This window comes from Scyliorhinus canicula, chromosome 20 (genome assembly GCF_902713615.1).
Source record: "Scyliorhinus canicula chromosome 20, sScyCan1.1, whole genome shotgun sequence".
Taxonomy (NCBI): domain Eukaryota; kingdom Metazoa; phylum Chordata; class Chondrichthyes; order Carcharhiniformes; family Scyliorhinidae; genus Scyliorhinus; species Scyliorhinus canicula.
The window spans coordinates 60812401-60830301 of NC_052165.1; the positions used below are offsets into that span (position 1 = coordinate 60812401).

Sequence of the window (17901 nt, forward strand, 5' to 3'; positions counted from 1 at the left end):
TCCATCACAATTCCTGGGTCAAAATCCTGGAGCTCCCTCTATGGGTGTACCTACACCACATGGACTTCAGCGGTTCAAGAAGGCTGCTCACCACCACCTTCACAAGGGCAATTAGGGATGGGCAACAAGTACTAGTCTAGCCAGAGAAGCTCACATCCCATGGTGAATAAAGAACTTGTGCAATCCAGCACACAAAAAAGTTAAAATAATTCAGGAAATACCCAATATTTCACTAAATGTGTCACACAAACTAAGGAGAGACTGCTTCGATGCTGCTGAAGACTATAGACATGTTCAGTCTGCAAGGACATGCAAGCTCTTCCTGAATCCACAGAGACCCAGGACAATGTGTGTTTTTGTAGACCAAGACTGCATTTTTCCCACAGTGTTGGGCTCGGTGCCAATCCCGTTGCGCCAGGAGCATAGCAGGAGATGTCCAAAACATCCTTAGTGCCGGGCGCAAAACCGTGCACGAGTCACCCAACCTGCGGCACCTGCCGCGACCTGGATCACGTCCTTGCTGGGCGTGATCCAGGTAGCTATATTTAAGTGTGCCATTATGCTCATTAAATATGTGCAGCCAAGTTGAAGCCGCAAGCACCTGGCTCCCGGGAGTCACCGGCTGCATCGGCAAGGCCTTACCCAGGCATCACAATTGGACACCAGACAAGATGGCCACTCTCAGGTTCTTGGAGGCCATTTGAGCCCCTGGGTGGTCAGGGTCAGGACAGGGTAGAGCCACCCTGGCACTGGCCAGTTGCTGGACTGGCAGTGCCTGCGTGCCAGGCCAACAGTGCCCAGGTGCCAGGTTGACACTGTGAAGGGGCAGGGCCAGAAGGAGCCATGTCCTTGAATGAAGGGATAAAACGTGGGTATGGATGGTGGGTGAAGTGGGCGTAGGAAAGGGTTTCATTAACGTTGGGGGGGGGTTGAAGGGGGGGTCGTGAAAGGGGGGGCCCTCACCAACCCCATAGCAGGGTATGCTCACTTGGGGAGGGCAACACCCCAATGCCCACAAGAATGCTTAGGTGTGGGGCAGGGTCACCCTCATGCCTGGGTGATGGGGGGGGGGAGGCGAGCAGTGTGCGGTATTGTCGCTGGACTAGTAATCCAGAGACCCAGAATCTGCTCTGGGGATCCAGGTTCGAATCCCACAATGGCAGAAGGTGAAATTTGAATTCAATTTAAAAACTCTGGAAGTAAAAGTCGAAAAGGTGACCAGAAAATCATTGTCGATTGTCGTAAAAAGCCATCTGGTTCACTAATGCCTTTCAGGGAAGGAAATCTGTCATCCCTAACATGTAGCTCTGGGCTACATGTGACTCCAGACCCACAGCAATGTGGTCGACTCTTAAATACCCCCAGGGGTGGGCAATAAATGCTGGCCCAGCCAGCAATGCCCACAAATCGTGGATGAATAAAAATACAAACTTTTAATGATGGGGGGGGGACGGTTTTCCCTCAGGGTTTGAGGGTGAGAGTGTTGTCCATGTCTGAGGGGAGTTACGTTGTCCATGAATGGGGGTTGTGGGGTGACCCTCAAGCTCACTTTGAGGTCAAGGCACCCTTTCAAAATGGCCGCAGGATCGGCGAGTTTAGTTCCCTGCTGCAGAAAAAGTTTTTAAGTGTGGGCTTGATCGGTGAGAAACTCCCGAAGTCCCAAAAAAACGAGGACGTGTAGGTGAATCTCACCCAAAATTCCGATGGGAAACATCCTGCAAATCCCGCCCAAATTGACACCTAGGTTGGGATATTTCGGCCGCACCTGCCCGGCGACAGTAAATTCCCGCCCGAGGTCAATGGACCTATACACGGTCCCCGTCCCGTCCGTGGCGACGTTGCGGCGGGCGGGGCTGAAAAATCCAGCCCTTGGTCATTTTTTGGGTGAATTCTGCCCCAAAATTCAGCCAAAGTTATTTTTATTTTTAGAAACAACACCCAGCAACCTGGAAACGTCAGGGAATATGTTAGTGGAAATTGTTAAAAAAAACAAATTAAATGGTCTCTGGTATATGTTATTAAATCACAGCCAAGTTAGGAGGGTCAATATTGTAAGGCAGAGGGAGATAAATTCTTGACTAACCAAAGGAGTCAAAGGTTATTGGGAGTCAGCAGAATTTGGACTTGAGGCCACAATCAGGTAAGCCTTATTGAATGGTCGAGCAGGCTCGAGGAGCCTATCCTGCTTCTAATTCATACGCAAGCAGGGATTTCAAGGACTCCTTTACATAATTGTCAAATCTTTCTGATTTAAACATCCTGTCCAGAGATTTCATTCAAAAATAAGGATGACTGATATCGAGAACCCAAGAACACCACTGCTTAATGCCACAGACAGCAAAGCAGAGAAACATCAGCTATTATAGAGTGTATGGACCAGAATGTGAGCTGCCAGTCTATTTTATGAGTTCTGTGCAATTTGATCAGTAGTTTGAAGGCCTCAATTAGATTCCAGCCATGTACTATGTTAATGTGGATAGTTATCCCAGGAAATAGCTTACCTGGTATTTGGTTCTGTTCCGCATCATCACTATTTCAAAAGAAAAATTAAATAACTTAGTTTGTGAGTAAAACAGAGATTTCTTTCTACAATTGGAGGCCAAACCAGCCAATATGGAGGATCCTTGGTCAGAATGCATTACGAGCAGGCACAACAATGCCCCCCACATCCTGAACTCAGTGTAGTAAACAAAACAACGGGCAAGTCCAGAACCTTCTATCAGAAACTAATTTTTTGAAAATCATACATTCAAAAGTACAGTACCACTTTGTTGTTGAAGAGGGCGCAGGACTTTAAAAAGCAGTTCTTTATCAACAACTAGTGCAACAAGGTTCAAATGAGGGCAAAGCCCCACTACTCAGTCTTAGCATTAGCCCAAGTTCAAAAGTTCATCATGTACTGGAACAGTGGGACACTTTTTCATTACCCACACCAAGATAACTCATCAGATCTCTGAGCGACATTGCCAATATAGAGCCAAATTGAGCACAGTATGTTTCTTTTTGCTGTGGATATATTTTTCAAGGAGATGGACTGAGACTGATCAATCTCATTTCATGTCTCTTGGCCTCGAGCATTATTACCACCAACAAATTTAGCAAATGTTAAGCCCATCAATTTAGTCCAGATTCAAAAACCAGGTTCCTTGATTGAAAAGTAGCATGGTGATCCACTGAACCAGATAGCCCACTGTAACAATGTAATAAATGAACAAACTCAGATGAAAACCACAATAATTCACATTCACCCGTAAGGCTTATGAATTGTGATTTATTTACACTCTTGGAAGAAACTTACTCGAACTGAAAGACATGGGAATGTAAGCTGAAGAACCAATATAAAAACAACTCAAAACAGTGCTGAAAATGCTCAACAGGCCAGACAGCATCCATTGAGATAGAAAAAAGTGTTAACATTTCAGTGGATGACCTTATATCAGAACTGAGCACCAACATGCCTCTCTTTGATCACTCCCACAAACTCACATACTCCCATGTGTGAAATTTTCAGGGTATACTCCCTGAATGATACTATAAGTGATATAAAATTGAACAGTTATGCACCCTACCTTTTCTCAGTGATATATTCCAAGTGTTTCACCGTCTTTATTCCTGTTTTCCCAATCTAGCAAAATAACAAGTCAATTTAAAATTTGTGAATAATTTATAAATATCCAAAGAGAGTTCCCTCCACATAAACAAAAGGCTATGAGTAAAGAGGTAACTTCTTTACTACAGAGTTATTTTTCAATGATTTTTGTCCACCGGGCTCCAGTACATGGGACTGGTAAACAGTCAAAATGGAGAGCTGGAAGATCCTTTACAGCACATCCCATCCACAGCACTTGAACCAATGTTTAACGGTCTTATGAAGATTAATTTTTGGTGTGATTGTTTCTCCTGCGTCTCCTACATATATTAACATATTGCTCTTTTACTACTGAAAGCTACGTTAAAATCCAGCCCAGTTGTTAAGACATGCAGCTGGTGGGCCATGGGATATGGCAGAACGGTGCGGGAAGTGAAGACACATTGTTGGAGTGGGGAGAGGGAAGTCAAATGCTGTCCATGACTCTTAAATCCAACCCAGAGTACATGATGGTTACACCAGCTTAAAAAGTGGTAAATATCCCCTTTCACCAACATGCCTCTCTTTGATTTTTTTTTTAAATATTTTTTTATTCTCCTTTTTCACATTTTCTCCCAAATTTACACTCAACAATGAACAATAATCAGTAACGAATGTAATGTCAATCCCGATATCAATAAGAAGGATCCCATCCTCCCATCAAACCCCAAACATTAGCCCGTATGTTAACATAAACAAATGACAAAAAGGAATCAGGAATCACCCATAGTCACCATTAACACATAAAGGCCCCCCTCCCACCAACCGACCCAGCCCCCAACTCCCCTAATGTTCGATGTGATCCAATTCTTGAAAGTGCATAAAGAATAACGCCCATGAATTGCAGAATCCCTCCATCCTTCCCCTCAGTTCAAATTTGACCTTTTCAAGAGTCAAGAATTCCAGCAGGTCCCCCTCGCCACGCCAGGGCACAGGGTGGAGAGGTTGATCTCCACCCTAACAGTATCGGCCTTTGGGCAATCAATGAGGCGAAGGTGACGACATTTGCCTCCGCGCCCGTTTCCAACCCCGGCTGGTCCGACACCCCGAATATGGCCTCCTGAGGACCCGGGCCCAGTTTCACGTGCACCACTTTAGAGTTTACACTAAACACCTCCTTCCAGTAATCCTCCAGCTTTAGACAGGACCAAAACATATGAACGTGGTTTGCGGGGCCTCCCCCGCAACGTTCACCCACATCTTCTACCCCCTCAAAGAGCCGGCTCATCCTTGCCCTTGTGCGCTCTATACACCACCTTCAGCTTTATCAGCCCCAACCTCGCACACGAGGTGGAGACGTTCACCCTCCGGAGCACCTCACACCAGAACCCCTCATCCATACCCTCTTCCAACTCTTCCTCCCACTTTGCCTTGATTTCTTCTAGTGGCGCCTTCTCCTCCTCCAAAATAGCCCTGTAAACCGCCGATACTACCCCCTTCTCCAGTCCCCCTGTCGTCAGCCATGCCTCTTTTTGACGAATAACGATTTATCCCTCTCTTCTAAAAAAAAAATGAGGTGAAAAAAAAGATTTCAAAAGAAACAGAGACTTCATCTTTGGCACCATTCAAAATCATTCCCATTATGAGAACCTCCTTTTAATCAGGCCCTAGTAACATACAGGAAAGATTTCACAACCATGCCAAATGAAGTCTTTAAGCTTCATTTTTAAAAACCCTATTTTAATTCCACCTACACAAAGCCAAACAACCAAGTACTGATCAAAGGACTGCCTCTTAAAATACCACAAACTGCATGTCTTATTTCAAGTTTGTTCCAACAACACCCACAGATGGATCAACATCATTGAATTCTAGAGTATATACTATTGACAGAAAAGCTATTCCACTTATTCAGAAATAAAAGTATCCTAAGGTTTTGTCAGCATTGTTTTATAAAGAAACCAAATCTTGTCATCACACTGTAGAGTATTTAAAACATTTTGTTATTCCGGAGAATAAGCAGAAGTTGCTGTTCAGCAAGATAAAGCAAAACATTTTTCGTAAAAGCGGCACGGCAGCACAGTGATTGGCACTGTTGCTTCACAGCGCAAGAGACCCGGGTTCAATTCCCGGCTTGGGTCACTGTCTGTTCAGAGTCTGTGCATTCTCCCCGTGTCTGCGTGGGTTTCCGCCAGGTGCTCCGGTTTCCTCCCACAAATCCCGAAAGACGTGCTTGTTAGGTGCATTCTAAATTCTCCCTCAGTGTACCCGAACAGGGTGTGGCGACTAGGGCATTTTCACAGTAACTTCACTGCAGTGTTAATGTAAGCCTACTTGTGACACTAATAAAGGTTATTATTAAAGGGATGGCCCTGTAGCAAGCCATTTGCAGCCTGTTAATTTGCCAGACTGGTAAATTTAAAAGTGAAGCAATTGCCTTTGCTTAGGATTTGGGTTGTGGTGAGGTAGTTGCTCAATATTGCCCGCTTGTTTAATTTACATTTTGCAAGTTGAAACCAGCCACATGCACAGCTGGTCATTTCCTGCTCCGCACATTCTGATGTGCCTATTTTGCATTGTAATCAAAACTTGATTGATACTATCATTTCGCAAGAAATAGTCAGTAATAGAAAGTTACTAGGAAGTAAAACAAAATGGCTTTAAAATGCCACAGATCAATGGCTGCTTGCAGATCAAATATTTTTTTTAATATATTTTTATTCTCCTCCATTTTCACAATTTTTCTCCCGAATTTACACCCAACAACAATCAATAACCAACAACAATTATCTCAAACCCCATAACAGTAAGAACGATCCCATCCTCCCACCATGCCCAGGCATCAGCCCGCATGTTAACATAAACAAATGACAAAGAAGAAAAAAAAAGGAATCAGGGATTACCCCTAGCCATCTTCAACATACACAGCCCCTCTCCCCCCGCACCCCACCCACCCTTCCCCCCCCCCTCCCCCCGCAACTAATGTTCGATGTTATCCAGTTCTTGAAAGTGCATAATAAATAGTGCCCATGACTTGTAGAACCCCTCCGAGCTTCCCCTCAGTTCGAACTTAACTTTCTCAATGGTCAAGTATTCCAACAGGTCCCCTTGCCAAGCCAGGGCACAGGGTGGAGAGGCCGCTCTCCATCCCAGCAGGATCCGCCTTCGGGCGATCAACGAGGCGAAGGCTACAACATCTGCCTCCGCGCCCGTTTCCAACCCCGGCTGGTCCGACACCCCGAATATGGCCTCCAGAGGGCCCGGGTCGAGCTTCACATGCACCATCTTGGAAATTACCCTAAACACCTCCTTCCAGTACTCCCCAAGCTTTGGACAGGACCAAAACATATGAACGTGATTACCCCCCCCCCCCCCGCAATGTTCACACACATCTTCTACCCCTTCAAAGAATCGGCTCATCCTCGCCCTCGTGAGGTGTGCTCTGTACAGCACCTTCAGCTGTATCAGCCCCAACCTCGCACACGAGGTGGAGGCATTCATTCTCCGGAGCACCACACACCAGACTCCCTCCTCGATAACCGCTCCCAATTCTTCCTCCCACTTCGCTTTGATCCCCTCCAGTTGTGCCTTATCCTTTTCCAACATAACTCCGTATACCGCTGACACTGTCCCCGTCTCCAGTCCCCTTGCCGCCAGCACCTCCTCCAACAACGTGGAGGTCAGTTACTCCGGGAAGCTCTGTATCTCCTTCCTGGCAAAGTCCCGAACCTGCATATACCTAAACACTTCTCCCTGCTCCAGCCCATACTTCGCTTCCAGCTCCCTCAATCCTGCAAATTGACCCCGAGGAAACAAATCTTTTAGAGTCTTAATCCCCTTCTCTTCCCATTTCCTAAAGCTTCCGTCCCACCTCCCTGGCTCAAATCTGTGATTCTCCTGGATCGGCATTTCCCTCAACCCTGCCCCCAACCTGAAGTGTTGGCGAAACTGCCTCCAGATTTTCAATGAAGCTATTATTACCGGACTCGCTGAGTATTTCCCCAGAGCTATCGGGAGCGGCGCTGTTGCTAGTGCCTTCAGTCCCGACCCCCTGCACAAACTCTCCTCCATTCTGACCCACAGGGAATCAACCCCTCTGACCCAGCTCCGCACCTTCTCCACATTCACCGCCCAGTAGTAGTACATCAGGTTCGGGAGACCCAAACCCCCTGCCTGCCTTCCCCTCTGTAGCAGCACCTTCCTCACTCTGGCCACCTTCCCTCCCCATATAAACGAGGTAACCCTCTCCTCAATCTCCCTGAAAAAAGACTTTGGCTGGAAAATCGGTAGACATTGAAAAATAAACAGAAATAGCGGCAACACATTCATTTTAACCGCCTGTACCCGACCCGTCAGTGACAGAGGGAGGCCATCCCACCTTGCCAGATCGGCTTTCACTCTCCCCACCAAACTAGTGATGTATCTGCGAAGCCACCCCCACTCCCAGGCAACCTCCACCCCCAAATACCTAAAGTGAGTCCCTGCCCTACGGAATGGCAGCCCCACCATCCCTACCCCCACCCCCACCCCTGGTTGAGACACCACAAAATACTCACTCTTGTCCAAGTTCAGCTTGTACCCAGAGAAAGACCCAAATACCTGCAGCAACTCCAGTATTCCTCCTATCGACACACTCGGCTCCGACACATACAGCAGCAAGTCGTCAGCACACAAGGACACCCTATGCTTTATCCCCCCCTCAATATTCCTTTCCATGCTCCTGAACTTCTGAATGCGATGGCCAACGGCTCAATCGCAAGTGCAAACAGCAGGGGGGACATAGGACATCCCTGCCTCGTCCCACGGTGGAGAGAGAAGTATCTCGAGCTGATGCTGTTTGTGCGGACACTCGCCTTCGGCTCCTTATATAATAACTTTACCCAGTTCACAAATCTTGGTCCAATCCCAAACCGTTCCAGTACTGCCATCAGGTACCCCCATTCCACCCGATCAAACGCCTTCTCGGCGTCCAGTGCCACCACCACCTCTGTCTCCCTCCCTTCCTCCGGTGCCATAACAACGTTGAAGACCCTCCTAATATTCAAAAACAGCTGCCTCCCTTTCATGAACCCCATCTGATCCTCTCCTATCATCTTCGGGAGGCACCCCTCCAGCCTACCCGCCAGTACCTTTGCCAATACCTTTGCGTCCACATTAAGAAGTGAAATGGGCCTATACGACTCACACTCCTTATCCTTTTTAAGCAACAGTGAAATCGATGCCTGCCCTAAGGTTTGCGGCAGCACTCCCTTCCCTATCGCCTCTTCAAACATCCCTACCATCAGGGGTGCCAACTTATCCTTAAATTTTTGTAATATTCCACCAGAAACCCATCCGACCCTGCCACCTTCCCCGACTGCATCCTCCCAATCGCGTCTTTTATCTCCTGCTCCAGTATTGCTCCTTTTAATGTAGCCCTGCCCCCCCCTCCCCTAGCCTCGGGTACACCAACCCATCCAGAAATTCCAGCATCTCACGGCTCCCCTGGGTGGCTCTGACCTGTACAACCTCTCGTAGAATTCCTCAAAAACCTCGTTAATCAGCTCCGGAGCCACCACCAACTTCCCAGCCCTATCCCTTACCTGAAGAATTTCCCTTGCCGCTGCCTCCCTCCGGAGCTGACCTGCTAAAGTATGCCCCGCCTTGTCTCTATGTTCAGAAACTGCACCCCTCGCTCGCCTCAGTTGGGGCACCGCCTTCCTGGTAGGTAGTCGGTCGAAGCTCGCCTGTAGTTCCTTCCTATTTCCCAGCATCGCTGGGTCCCCATCCTCTGCATAACTCCGATATGCCTCCAACATCTCATCTATTAGCCTCTGCCGCTCCAACCTCTCCTCTTTGTCCACCCTGGCCTTAAACAAAATTACCTCACCCCTCACCTCCGCCTTCAGAGCGTCCCAGACGACTGCCATTGACACCTCATCCGTACAGTTGAATCTTACATATTCCTTAATTACCGTTTCAATTTTCTCACAGAATACTTGGTCCCCCAAAAGCACCACATCCAGTTTCTACCCTGGCCTCTGCACTACCCCCTTCTCCAGCACCATATCCACCCAATGTGGAGCCTGATCTGACAGCAATTGCAGAGTATTCCGACCCCTTGACTCCAGCCAGCAAAGCCTTTCCCACCACAAAGAAGTCGATCCGTGAGTATACCCTATGGACTGCTGAGAAAAACGAGTACTCCCGTTCCTCTGGGTGCAGGAACCTCCAAGGGTCCACCCCTCCCATTTCCACCATTAGCCCAGCTAGCGCCTTTGCCCCCCCTGATGGGACCAGCGAGCGCGGCCGTGATCTGTCCAACCTTGGTTCGTGCACCAGGTTCCAGTTCCCCCCCCCACAATCAGCTCGTGTGTGTCCAAGTCAGGAATGGCTCCAAACACCTTCCTCACAAATCCTGCATCGTCCCAGTTGGGACCATATACACTTACCAGCGCCACTAATCTCCCGTCCAGCACCCCTGCCACAATCACATATCTACTCCCCTGATCCGCCACCACCGTCTCCATCTGGAAGCGTACCCTTTTGCTGACCAACACCGCTACCCCTCGAGCCCTTCCATCAAATCCAGAGTGAAACACTTGGCTAACCCAGCCCTTTTTAAGTCTCACCTGGTCCTTCACCCTCAAGTGAGTCTCCTGCAGCATTGCCACATCGGTTTTCAGACTTTTAAGCTGTGCATGCACCCTTGACCTCTTGACCGGACCTCCTAGCCCTCTCACGTTCCACGTAACTATCCTTACTGGGGGTCTCGTTCCCCCCCCCCCCCCCCCCACCCCACTCCCCCCCCCCCCCCCCCTCCCCCTTTCTTATCCGCAGATCAAATATTTTTATGACAGATCTCAACCATCTTTTCCCAAATACTTCACAATGGGGTGCAGGGGAGCTTGGTATAAAAGTGGTCTTCAAGCTGGAAACCAGAGGGTTTAATGTGCCAATGGGCAATTATTGTTTTAATTGACTCAGTTATAGGCAGGACTACTGGCTCAATGTAATTCAATAAATTAAATTCTGATTCAGTACATTAAATTTAGCCAGTGTTTCCATCTGTTTATAATTAGGGCCCAGGGTTCATGGTGGCGAAATAAATTAAAATTTGATTTAATTACACGGGTTTACAGGAATTTCACTGGTGTTTTTGTGAATCACATTTTACAATTGACAATTTTCCTGCGACAAATACAAGCTACTGAAGTGATTGCGATTAACAGAACAGATGGAGTTCACATGATGAGTTCTGATAAGGGGCCATTTGGCCAATACAGTATCTAGCTATGTATTAGCTTTGTCCACCCTGCCTGACAACCAAATCTAGTGATTGTTCACTCTCTGTAAATGAGAACTTTATTTGGTCCTTTATAATCTATAATAATCATCTTTTGTTATTGTCATAAGTAGGCTTACATTAACACTGTAATGAAGTTGTTGTGAAAATCCCCTCGTCACCACATTCCGGCGCCTGTTCGGGTACACTGAGGGAGAATTCAGAATAAGTCCAAATTACCGAACAAGCACGTCTTTTGGGACTTGTGGGAGGAAACAGGAGCACTCGGAGAAAACCCACAAAGGCACAGGGAGAACGTGCAGACTCTGCACAGACAGTGATCCAAGCCGGGAATCAAACCTGGAGCCCTGACGCTGTCAAGCAACAGTGCTAACCACTGTGCTATCGTACCGCCCACCCTAAATTAATACTTTCTTGGTTTGCTCCCTCAGTATACTTGGAAATGTTGTTCTGGATTTTCTCGCTCTAACCCTTTAAGTATCTGGGTGAATGCTCAATTAGAAAGCTCCCTTTTTTTTGATGACTATCTGCTATGCAGAACTCAATGGATGTTGAAACTTTGGGAAATTTCATAACAAGACAGGTCAAGGAATTCTGCTGTTTCCCATCTTTGGAAGACATAGAGAAAGTTTGCAAACCATTCATTAATAGATGATTAGGCTGGATAGAATTTATGTTAATAGAATTACACGTGGTCATGTGGAAGGCATGTGTTTTACTGCCCAGTCATTTCATGTTCTATTCATGTTCGTAAATACATCCATGAAACATGCATCACTCCTTTAACGTGTGGAGTAGCCCGGTTGAAAAATAATTCCATTGCCACAGATGTACATGGGTACTGTACAGGAATCGACTGCAACTGGATGCAGGGAAGCCAGAAACAAACGTCTAACACCGGAGATGATCCAACACTGTTTTATTTAACTATGAACTGCTGTACATGTTCAGCTGTGGGTTGACACTCTACTAATCCTACTGACGACCTCTTACTGGCTCGACCAGACCTACTAGCTACCACATGGCAATAGTGCCCACTAACCTGTGCACTCTAACTGTCTCAGTATCTGGGTCCCGAAAGAGCGGGAGTCTTAATGCCCTGTGGGCTTTATAGTGGTGGATCCTGTCCAGTGATTGGTTGTTCTGTGTTGTGTGTTCATTAGTCATCCTGTGTGTCAATCACTGCCTGTCTGCATCTCATTATATACATAAGTGGATATTATGACATCTCCCCTTTTTAAAAAAAATAAGTTATGGAACATGCCTGACTATGTACAAGTGGTGAGTTAACAAACATATATACATGGGAAGGTGTCTATCGTGCAGATACAGAGCAAACTGAACAAAATTTACAAAAGTAAAGTCTATAGATTTAGTCTTTGAGGCGGGCGATGAATTCTGGTCGATCGCCGCAGAGGTGGAGCAGGAGATGCCGGCACTTGGACAGGCAGATTGTTGGCATTGTGGCGGTGTCATGGACAGGCGGGATCGCTAGCATATCGGTGGCCTCATGGCAGGAGATGTCCAGAGGAGGCATGATAGCCGGCGGAGCAATGCGGTGGGCGGGGAACTCTCTGTAACGCCCTCCTGTTGCACCGGAGAATGGAGCCGTCAGCCATTTGAACAATGAAAGACCTTGGGGCGGCCTTCCTGACAACAACAGCTGGGGCCGACCAACCTCCCTCAGGCAACTGGACGCGAACAACATCTGCTGGAGCCAGCGCAGGCAGATCCGTGGCATGAGCATCATACATGATCTTCTGCTGGTCCCTGGACCGATGCACTTTTTGCAGCACCGTGAGGTTCATGAGCAACTGCGCCGGAGACAAACCAGTCGACAGAGGGGTTGCCCTGTATGCCAATAGCGCCAGGTTGAAATCGGAGGCTGAGTCTGCAGCCTTGCACAACAACCGCTTGACGATATGGACCCCTTTCTCGGCCTTCCCGTTTGATTGCGGTAGTGGGGACTGGAGGTGATGTGTCTGAAATTGTAGAATCGTGCAAAACCGGACCACTACTGGCAGTAGAAACATGGACCATTGTCACTCATTACTGTGAGTGGTATCCCGTGCCTGGCAAACGTCTCATTGCAGGCTTTGATGACGGACCTATTTCACCCATTGGTGTGAAAGAGGTCTACCCACTCTTTAGACCACGGAGAGGTCACAAGCTCGTGCTGTTGCAGTGCTTCTTTGGGCTGAGCCGGTTGAAACTTCTGGTAGGTGGTGCAGTTGAGGACCGTGTCGGCAATGTCCTGGTTGATGCCCGGCCAATAAACCGCCTCCCGAGTTCTGCGTCAACATTTTTCGACCCCAAGGTGACCCTCATGGATCTGTCCGTGCACCATCGCTCCTATCAAGTTTAAGAAGGATTACCTCAATGACCGTTAACTCGTCCTTAACGTTAAAGAACTGGGGACATTGCCCCTTTTGCCAGCCATGGACGAGGTGTTGCATCACGCGCTGCAGTACAGGATCCTTGGCAGTTTCTTCATGTATTTGGATCACACATTCATCAGTGGCTGGTAGGTTGCTGGCGTACAACTGCACCTGTGCCTCTATGTGGCAGATGAAGTCGCCCTGTTCACACAGCGTGGTGATGGACCGGGATAGGGCATCCGCGATGATCAGCTCCTTTGCCGGTGTGTAGACGAGTTCGAAGTCATATCGGTGGAGACGAAAAAGAATTCGCTGTAGCCGAGGTGTCATGTCATTTAAATCCTTCTGGATTATGTGGACTAGAGGCCTGTGGTCTGTTTCCACCGTGAACTTCGGCAGGCCGTATACGTAGTCATGAAACGTGACTATTCCTGTCAGGAGACCCAAGCACTCCTTCTCGATCTGGGCATACCGTTGCTCAGTCGGTGTCATGGCCCTGGAGGCATATGCCACTGGAGCCCAGGACGAGGAGTCTTCTCGCTCGAGGAGCACCGCCCCAATGCCGTCCTGGCTAGCGTCAGTAAATATCTTAGTGTCCTTGGTTGGGCCAAAGAACGCCAGTACTGGGGCTGTGGTGAGCTTCGCCTTTAGCTCGAGCCACTCCTTTTCATGGGTGGGCAGCCACTGTTGACTTCTTTACGAGATGCCGGAGGGCCGTGGTGTGGGCTGCCAGAGTGGGAATTAATTTCCCAAGAAAATTTACCATCCCGAGGAAGCGGAGGACCGCCCTCTTGTCCTCCGGGGTCTTCATGGCGTTGATCGGCAACACCTTGTCAGCGTCAGGTTGCACACCCTGCTGTGAAATGTGGTCACCCAGGAACTTGATAGCAGGTTGACCAAATGAGCATTTGGCCCTGTTGAGCTGGAGGCCATTTTCATGAATCCGCTGAAAGACCTGTCTCAGGCGGGCAATGTGATCCTCGGGCGTTGTGGACCAGATGATCGGTGGAGTGGACCTGCAGCAGGCCGCCTAATGCCCAGGCTTCCCACAGTGTAGGCATCGCCGTCCTTTGGCTGGACATTGCCGCTTTAAATGAGTGGAGCCACAATTCGGACACATCATAACGCTGACGTCAGCACGTTCCGTGCGCCAACTCGCATGCGCAGTGCGGTCGGCCGACGTACACGCCTGCGCATTAGGGTTTTCGGCCTCGTCGTCCACCCGGTTGTGGCGCTCATGCGTAGGGACCCGGGAAAAGCGTGCAAAACGGCCACTCTCCTCAATACTCAGGCCTTGCATTTTTTCAATGGCCTACAACCGTTCTGCCTCCTGGGAGGCCAGTTTTGCAGTTTCTGCCACCCTGATGTGGGAGTAACGATTCTTGGCATGCTCATGGACTACGCACGTCTCAATAGCGACGGAGAGGGTTAGCTGTTTGATTTTGAGGAGCTGCTGCCGCAGGGAATCGGAGTGGACCCCGAAAATGATCTGATCCCAGATCATGGAATCAGCCGTCGAGTTATAATTACATGACTGCGCCAGGATGCAGAGCTGGGTCAGGAAGGACTGAAAAGGTTCATCCTTACCCTGAAGCCTCTGTTGGAAGATGTACCGTTCAAAGCTCTCATTCACTTCAATGTCGCAGTGGCCATCGAATTTTAGCAGGACTGTTTTGAACTTCACCTTGTCTTCGCCATCGGCAAACGTAAGCGAGTTGTAGATATGGATGGCGTGATCCGCCGCGGTCGAGAGAAATAGCGCAATCTTCCTTGCATCCGATGCTGCCTCGAGGTCGGAGGCCTCGAAACACAGGAGGAACTTTTGCTTGAAGATTTTCCAATTGGCAGCGAGGTTGCTGGAGATGCGGAGCTGCGGAGGAGGCTGGATATTTCCCATTTCGATGGATGGCCGCTTGCTGGTCGTTGCAGATTCACTCGAGGTAGGTTCGGCAGGATTAATAGCACTCTGGTACCATGATATGTTAGGCAGGTTGGTTCGACGTCGACTGCAACTGGATGCAAGGAAGCTAGAAACAAACGTCTGACACCGGAGATGATCCAACACTGTTTTATTTAACTATGAACTGCTGTACATGTTCAGCTGTGGGTTGACACTCTACTAATCCTACTGATGACCTCTTACTGGTTTGACCAGACTTACTAGCTACCACATGGCAATAGTGCCCACTAACTTGTGCACTCTGACTGTCTCAGTATCTGGGTCCTGAAAGAGCGGGAGCCTTAATGCCCTGTGGGCTTTGTCCTGTCTTGTGATTGGTTGCTCTGTGTTGTGTGTTCATTGGTCATCCTATGTGTCAATCACTGCCTGTCTGCATCTCATTATATACATGAGTGGCTATTATGACACCTTTTAGTTAAGAAACCAGTGATTGAAGAGAAAGTAAAGGATTTGACAGCTTCACATACAATGCAAAAAGTGCACAGGAAGCCAGACATGGCAGGACTGAAGCTGGGGAAGTATTCATCATTCATTGTGCATAGTGAGGCATTGATTTTTCTCAAGACCTATAATCTGAGTGTACAGATTCCTGCCTGCACCAACCCTGCAAAATAATTATTCTTGGAATGAGCTTGAAATCAAATCAGAATAAGTAAACCGCTCCTTCTTTGGTTTTCATAGTTACCTCAAGGGTTAAAGTTTCCACGCAGACATTTTTTGGAATAGGAATGTCAGGTTGGAAGTGTTTCGCAATAGCAACCAAGAGATGTAAAGTAGAGATCAGGTCCTTTTTGTGGATTACTGAAAGTCAAAAGAAACAAGAGCTGAAAATGGACATAACAATTGCTTTGGCTTGAGATACAGTACGTTCACACTTGCAAACATGATTTTCAAATCAGTATTCTCCACCTCTGAAGGTTTGTAGTTGAGTGAGGTGTGAAGAAATACTTGCATTTGATTTTCCCTTAATATGTGCCCCTAGCCTCCACCCATGACTTGTCCATTGGTGCATGTTGACTGATTGAGAATTAGTGGCATTCCCATTCTTTTTTGCTATTTATGGAAACAACTCCAGGGAATGCCATTTACAGGTCAAAGTGTCCTATTAGAATGTGACTACTGATCCAATAGGTTGTTTAAGCTTCCTCGCCTGCAGAGAAGTACTTGTTTTCCACTTCACCGCTACACACGGCAGCATAATTAAGATCAGAAACTCAATATTTGTAGAATGCCATCCCATTATTCAGTGAGCCAGATGTGTTACAACTTTCCTGGGAAAGGCCATCAAACAAAGCACTGGCTGAGATTTTGGATCTGAACAAAAAGTCAATCAGTAATAGACGGATAGCATCATGACAGAAGGAGGAACTCCTCTACGAAATTTGGTTGTCAAATGTCACCCAACACCAGTTACTTCAGGAAAGAAATTATATATACATAAATACACACACAGGTCCAATTACATGCACACAAAAACAAATAGTGTAAACATTTCTGCCATACATTTGTCAATCCAACAGAGGAAAATCAATATTCCAATCTAATTACTTACTTCTGATTGACTTCCTCACCTTGGTTCCCAGTTTCTGAATACCAACTAGTAGCCTTGCTACTCGGGCCTGTTGCATGAGCAGCACAGTGTTTTGCACTGCTGCTTCACAGCACCAGGCACCCGGGTTTGATTCTGGCCTTGATGACTGTCTGTGTGGAGTTCGCACTTTCTCCCCGTGCCTGTGTGGGTTTCCTCCAGATGCTCCAGTTTCCTCCCACAGTCCAAAGATGTGCAGGTTAGGTGGATTGGCCATGCTAAATTGCACCTTTTTGTCCAAAGGTTAGATGGGGTTACAGTGTTACAGGGATAGGGTAGTGGAGTGGGCCTAGGTAGGGTGTTCTTTCAGAAGGTCACTCGATGGGCTGAAAGGCCTCTTTCTGCACTGTAGGGGTTCTATGGATTGCTTACCTATCAGAATGCTGACCCAGTTATTTTTCCGACATTAATTTCATTCCTATGAAAGCATTGTGAAAATGAATTTGTGTATTGGCCCAAATATTTATCTGTCTGAAATACATTGAAAGGCTTTCATGACACTCACTTTTTCTACACGTATTAACCTTCGTTCCCGTGGTCACAATTTTCTCAGCAATAGTCCGTTATCAATAATTGGAATCAACTTTTGCTGCCACACATTGCTGATTTGTGTAGTACAAGGGTCTGGCACATATAGGATTAATGTGGGACTAAGTACAATACTACCCACAGTGATGTAACAAGGCAGATGGGATGACTCAGACCCAGGGTCCGTATGGTGTTGAAAAGATACATTAAGAGACCTAAACATTGACACAGTTCCAAGCTTTAATGATGCACCGTGAACCATCCTCATGCATTGGAATATTTCCTACATGCATATAATCCAGCTGAATCTACTGAAGGGGATAATAATTGTAATTAGGAATAGGACTCCTCATTGTTTGCATCCAGTTTTGAAAATACCATGCTTTTCAAGTCAGGCTTTCATCAGATGACGATATGGAATGAACGTCTCTGACAATGGCCAAGCTAAGCTGTATCAGGTTGATGCAAATTTGGGGAGGTCTATATGGTTATAGGACTGGGACCATCCCAGAGCACTATGCCGTCGGTGGTGTGACTGGGGAGATGATTCCCACATTTGTCATCTCATCCAGCTGCTGCTGTACTTGTTTCAAG

The 17901-nt window shown here is 47.5% G+C and overlaps 1 protein-coding gene across 1 annotated transcript in view; it reads right to left on the bottom strand.

Moving 5' to 3' along the window:
* Positions 1 to 17901, bottom strand: part of parvg (parvin, gamma) — a 55097-nt gene that overhangs the window by 19763 nt on the left and 17433 nt on the right. The window contains exons 6-8 of the mRNA XM_038781154.1: positions 15877 to 15992; positions 3570 to 3625; positions 2502 to 2530 (exon numbers count right to left, since the gene is read on the bottom strand). Of these exons, the coding sequence (XP_038637082.1) occupies positions 2502 to 2530; positions 3570 to 3625; positions 15877 to 15992 (201 nt within the window). The remainder of the gene's footprint in view (positions 1 to 2501; positions 2531 to 3569; positions 3626 to 15876; positions 15993 to 17901) is intronic.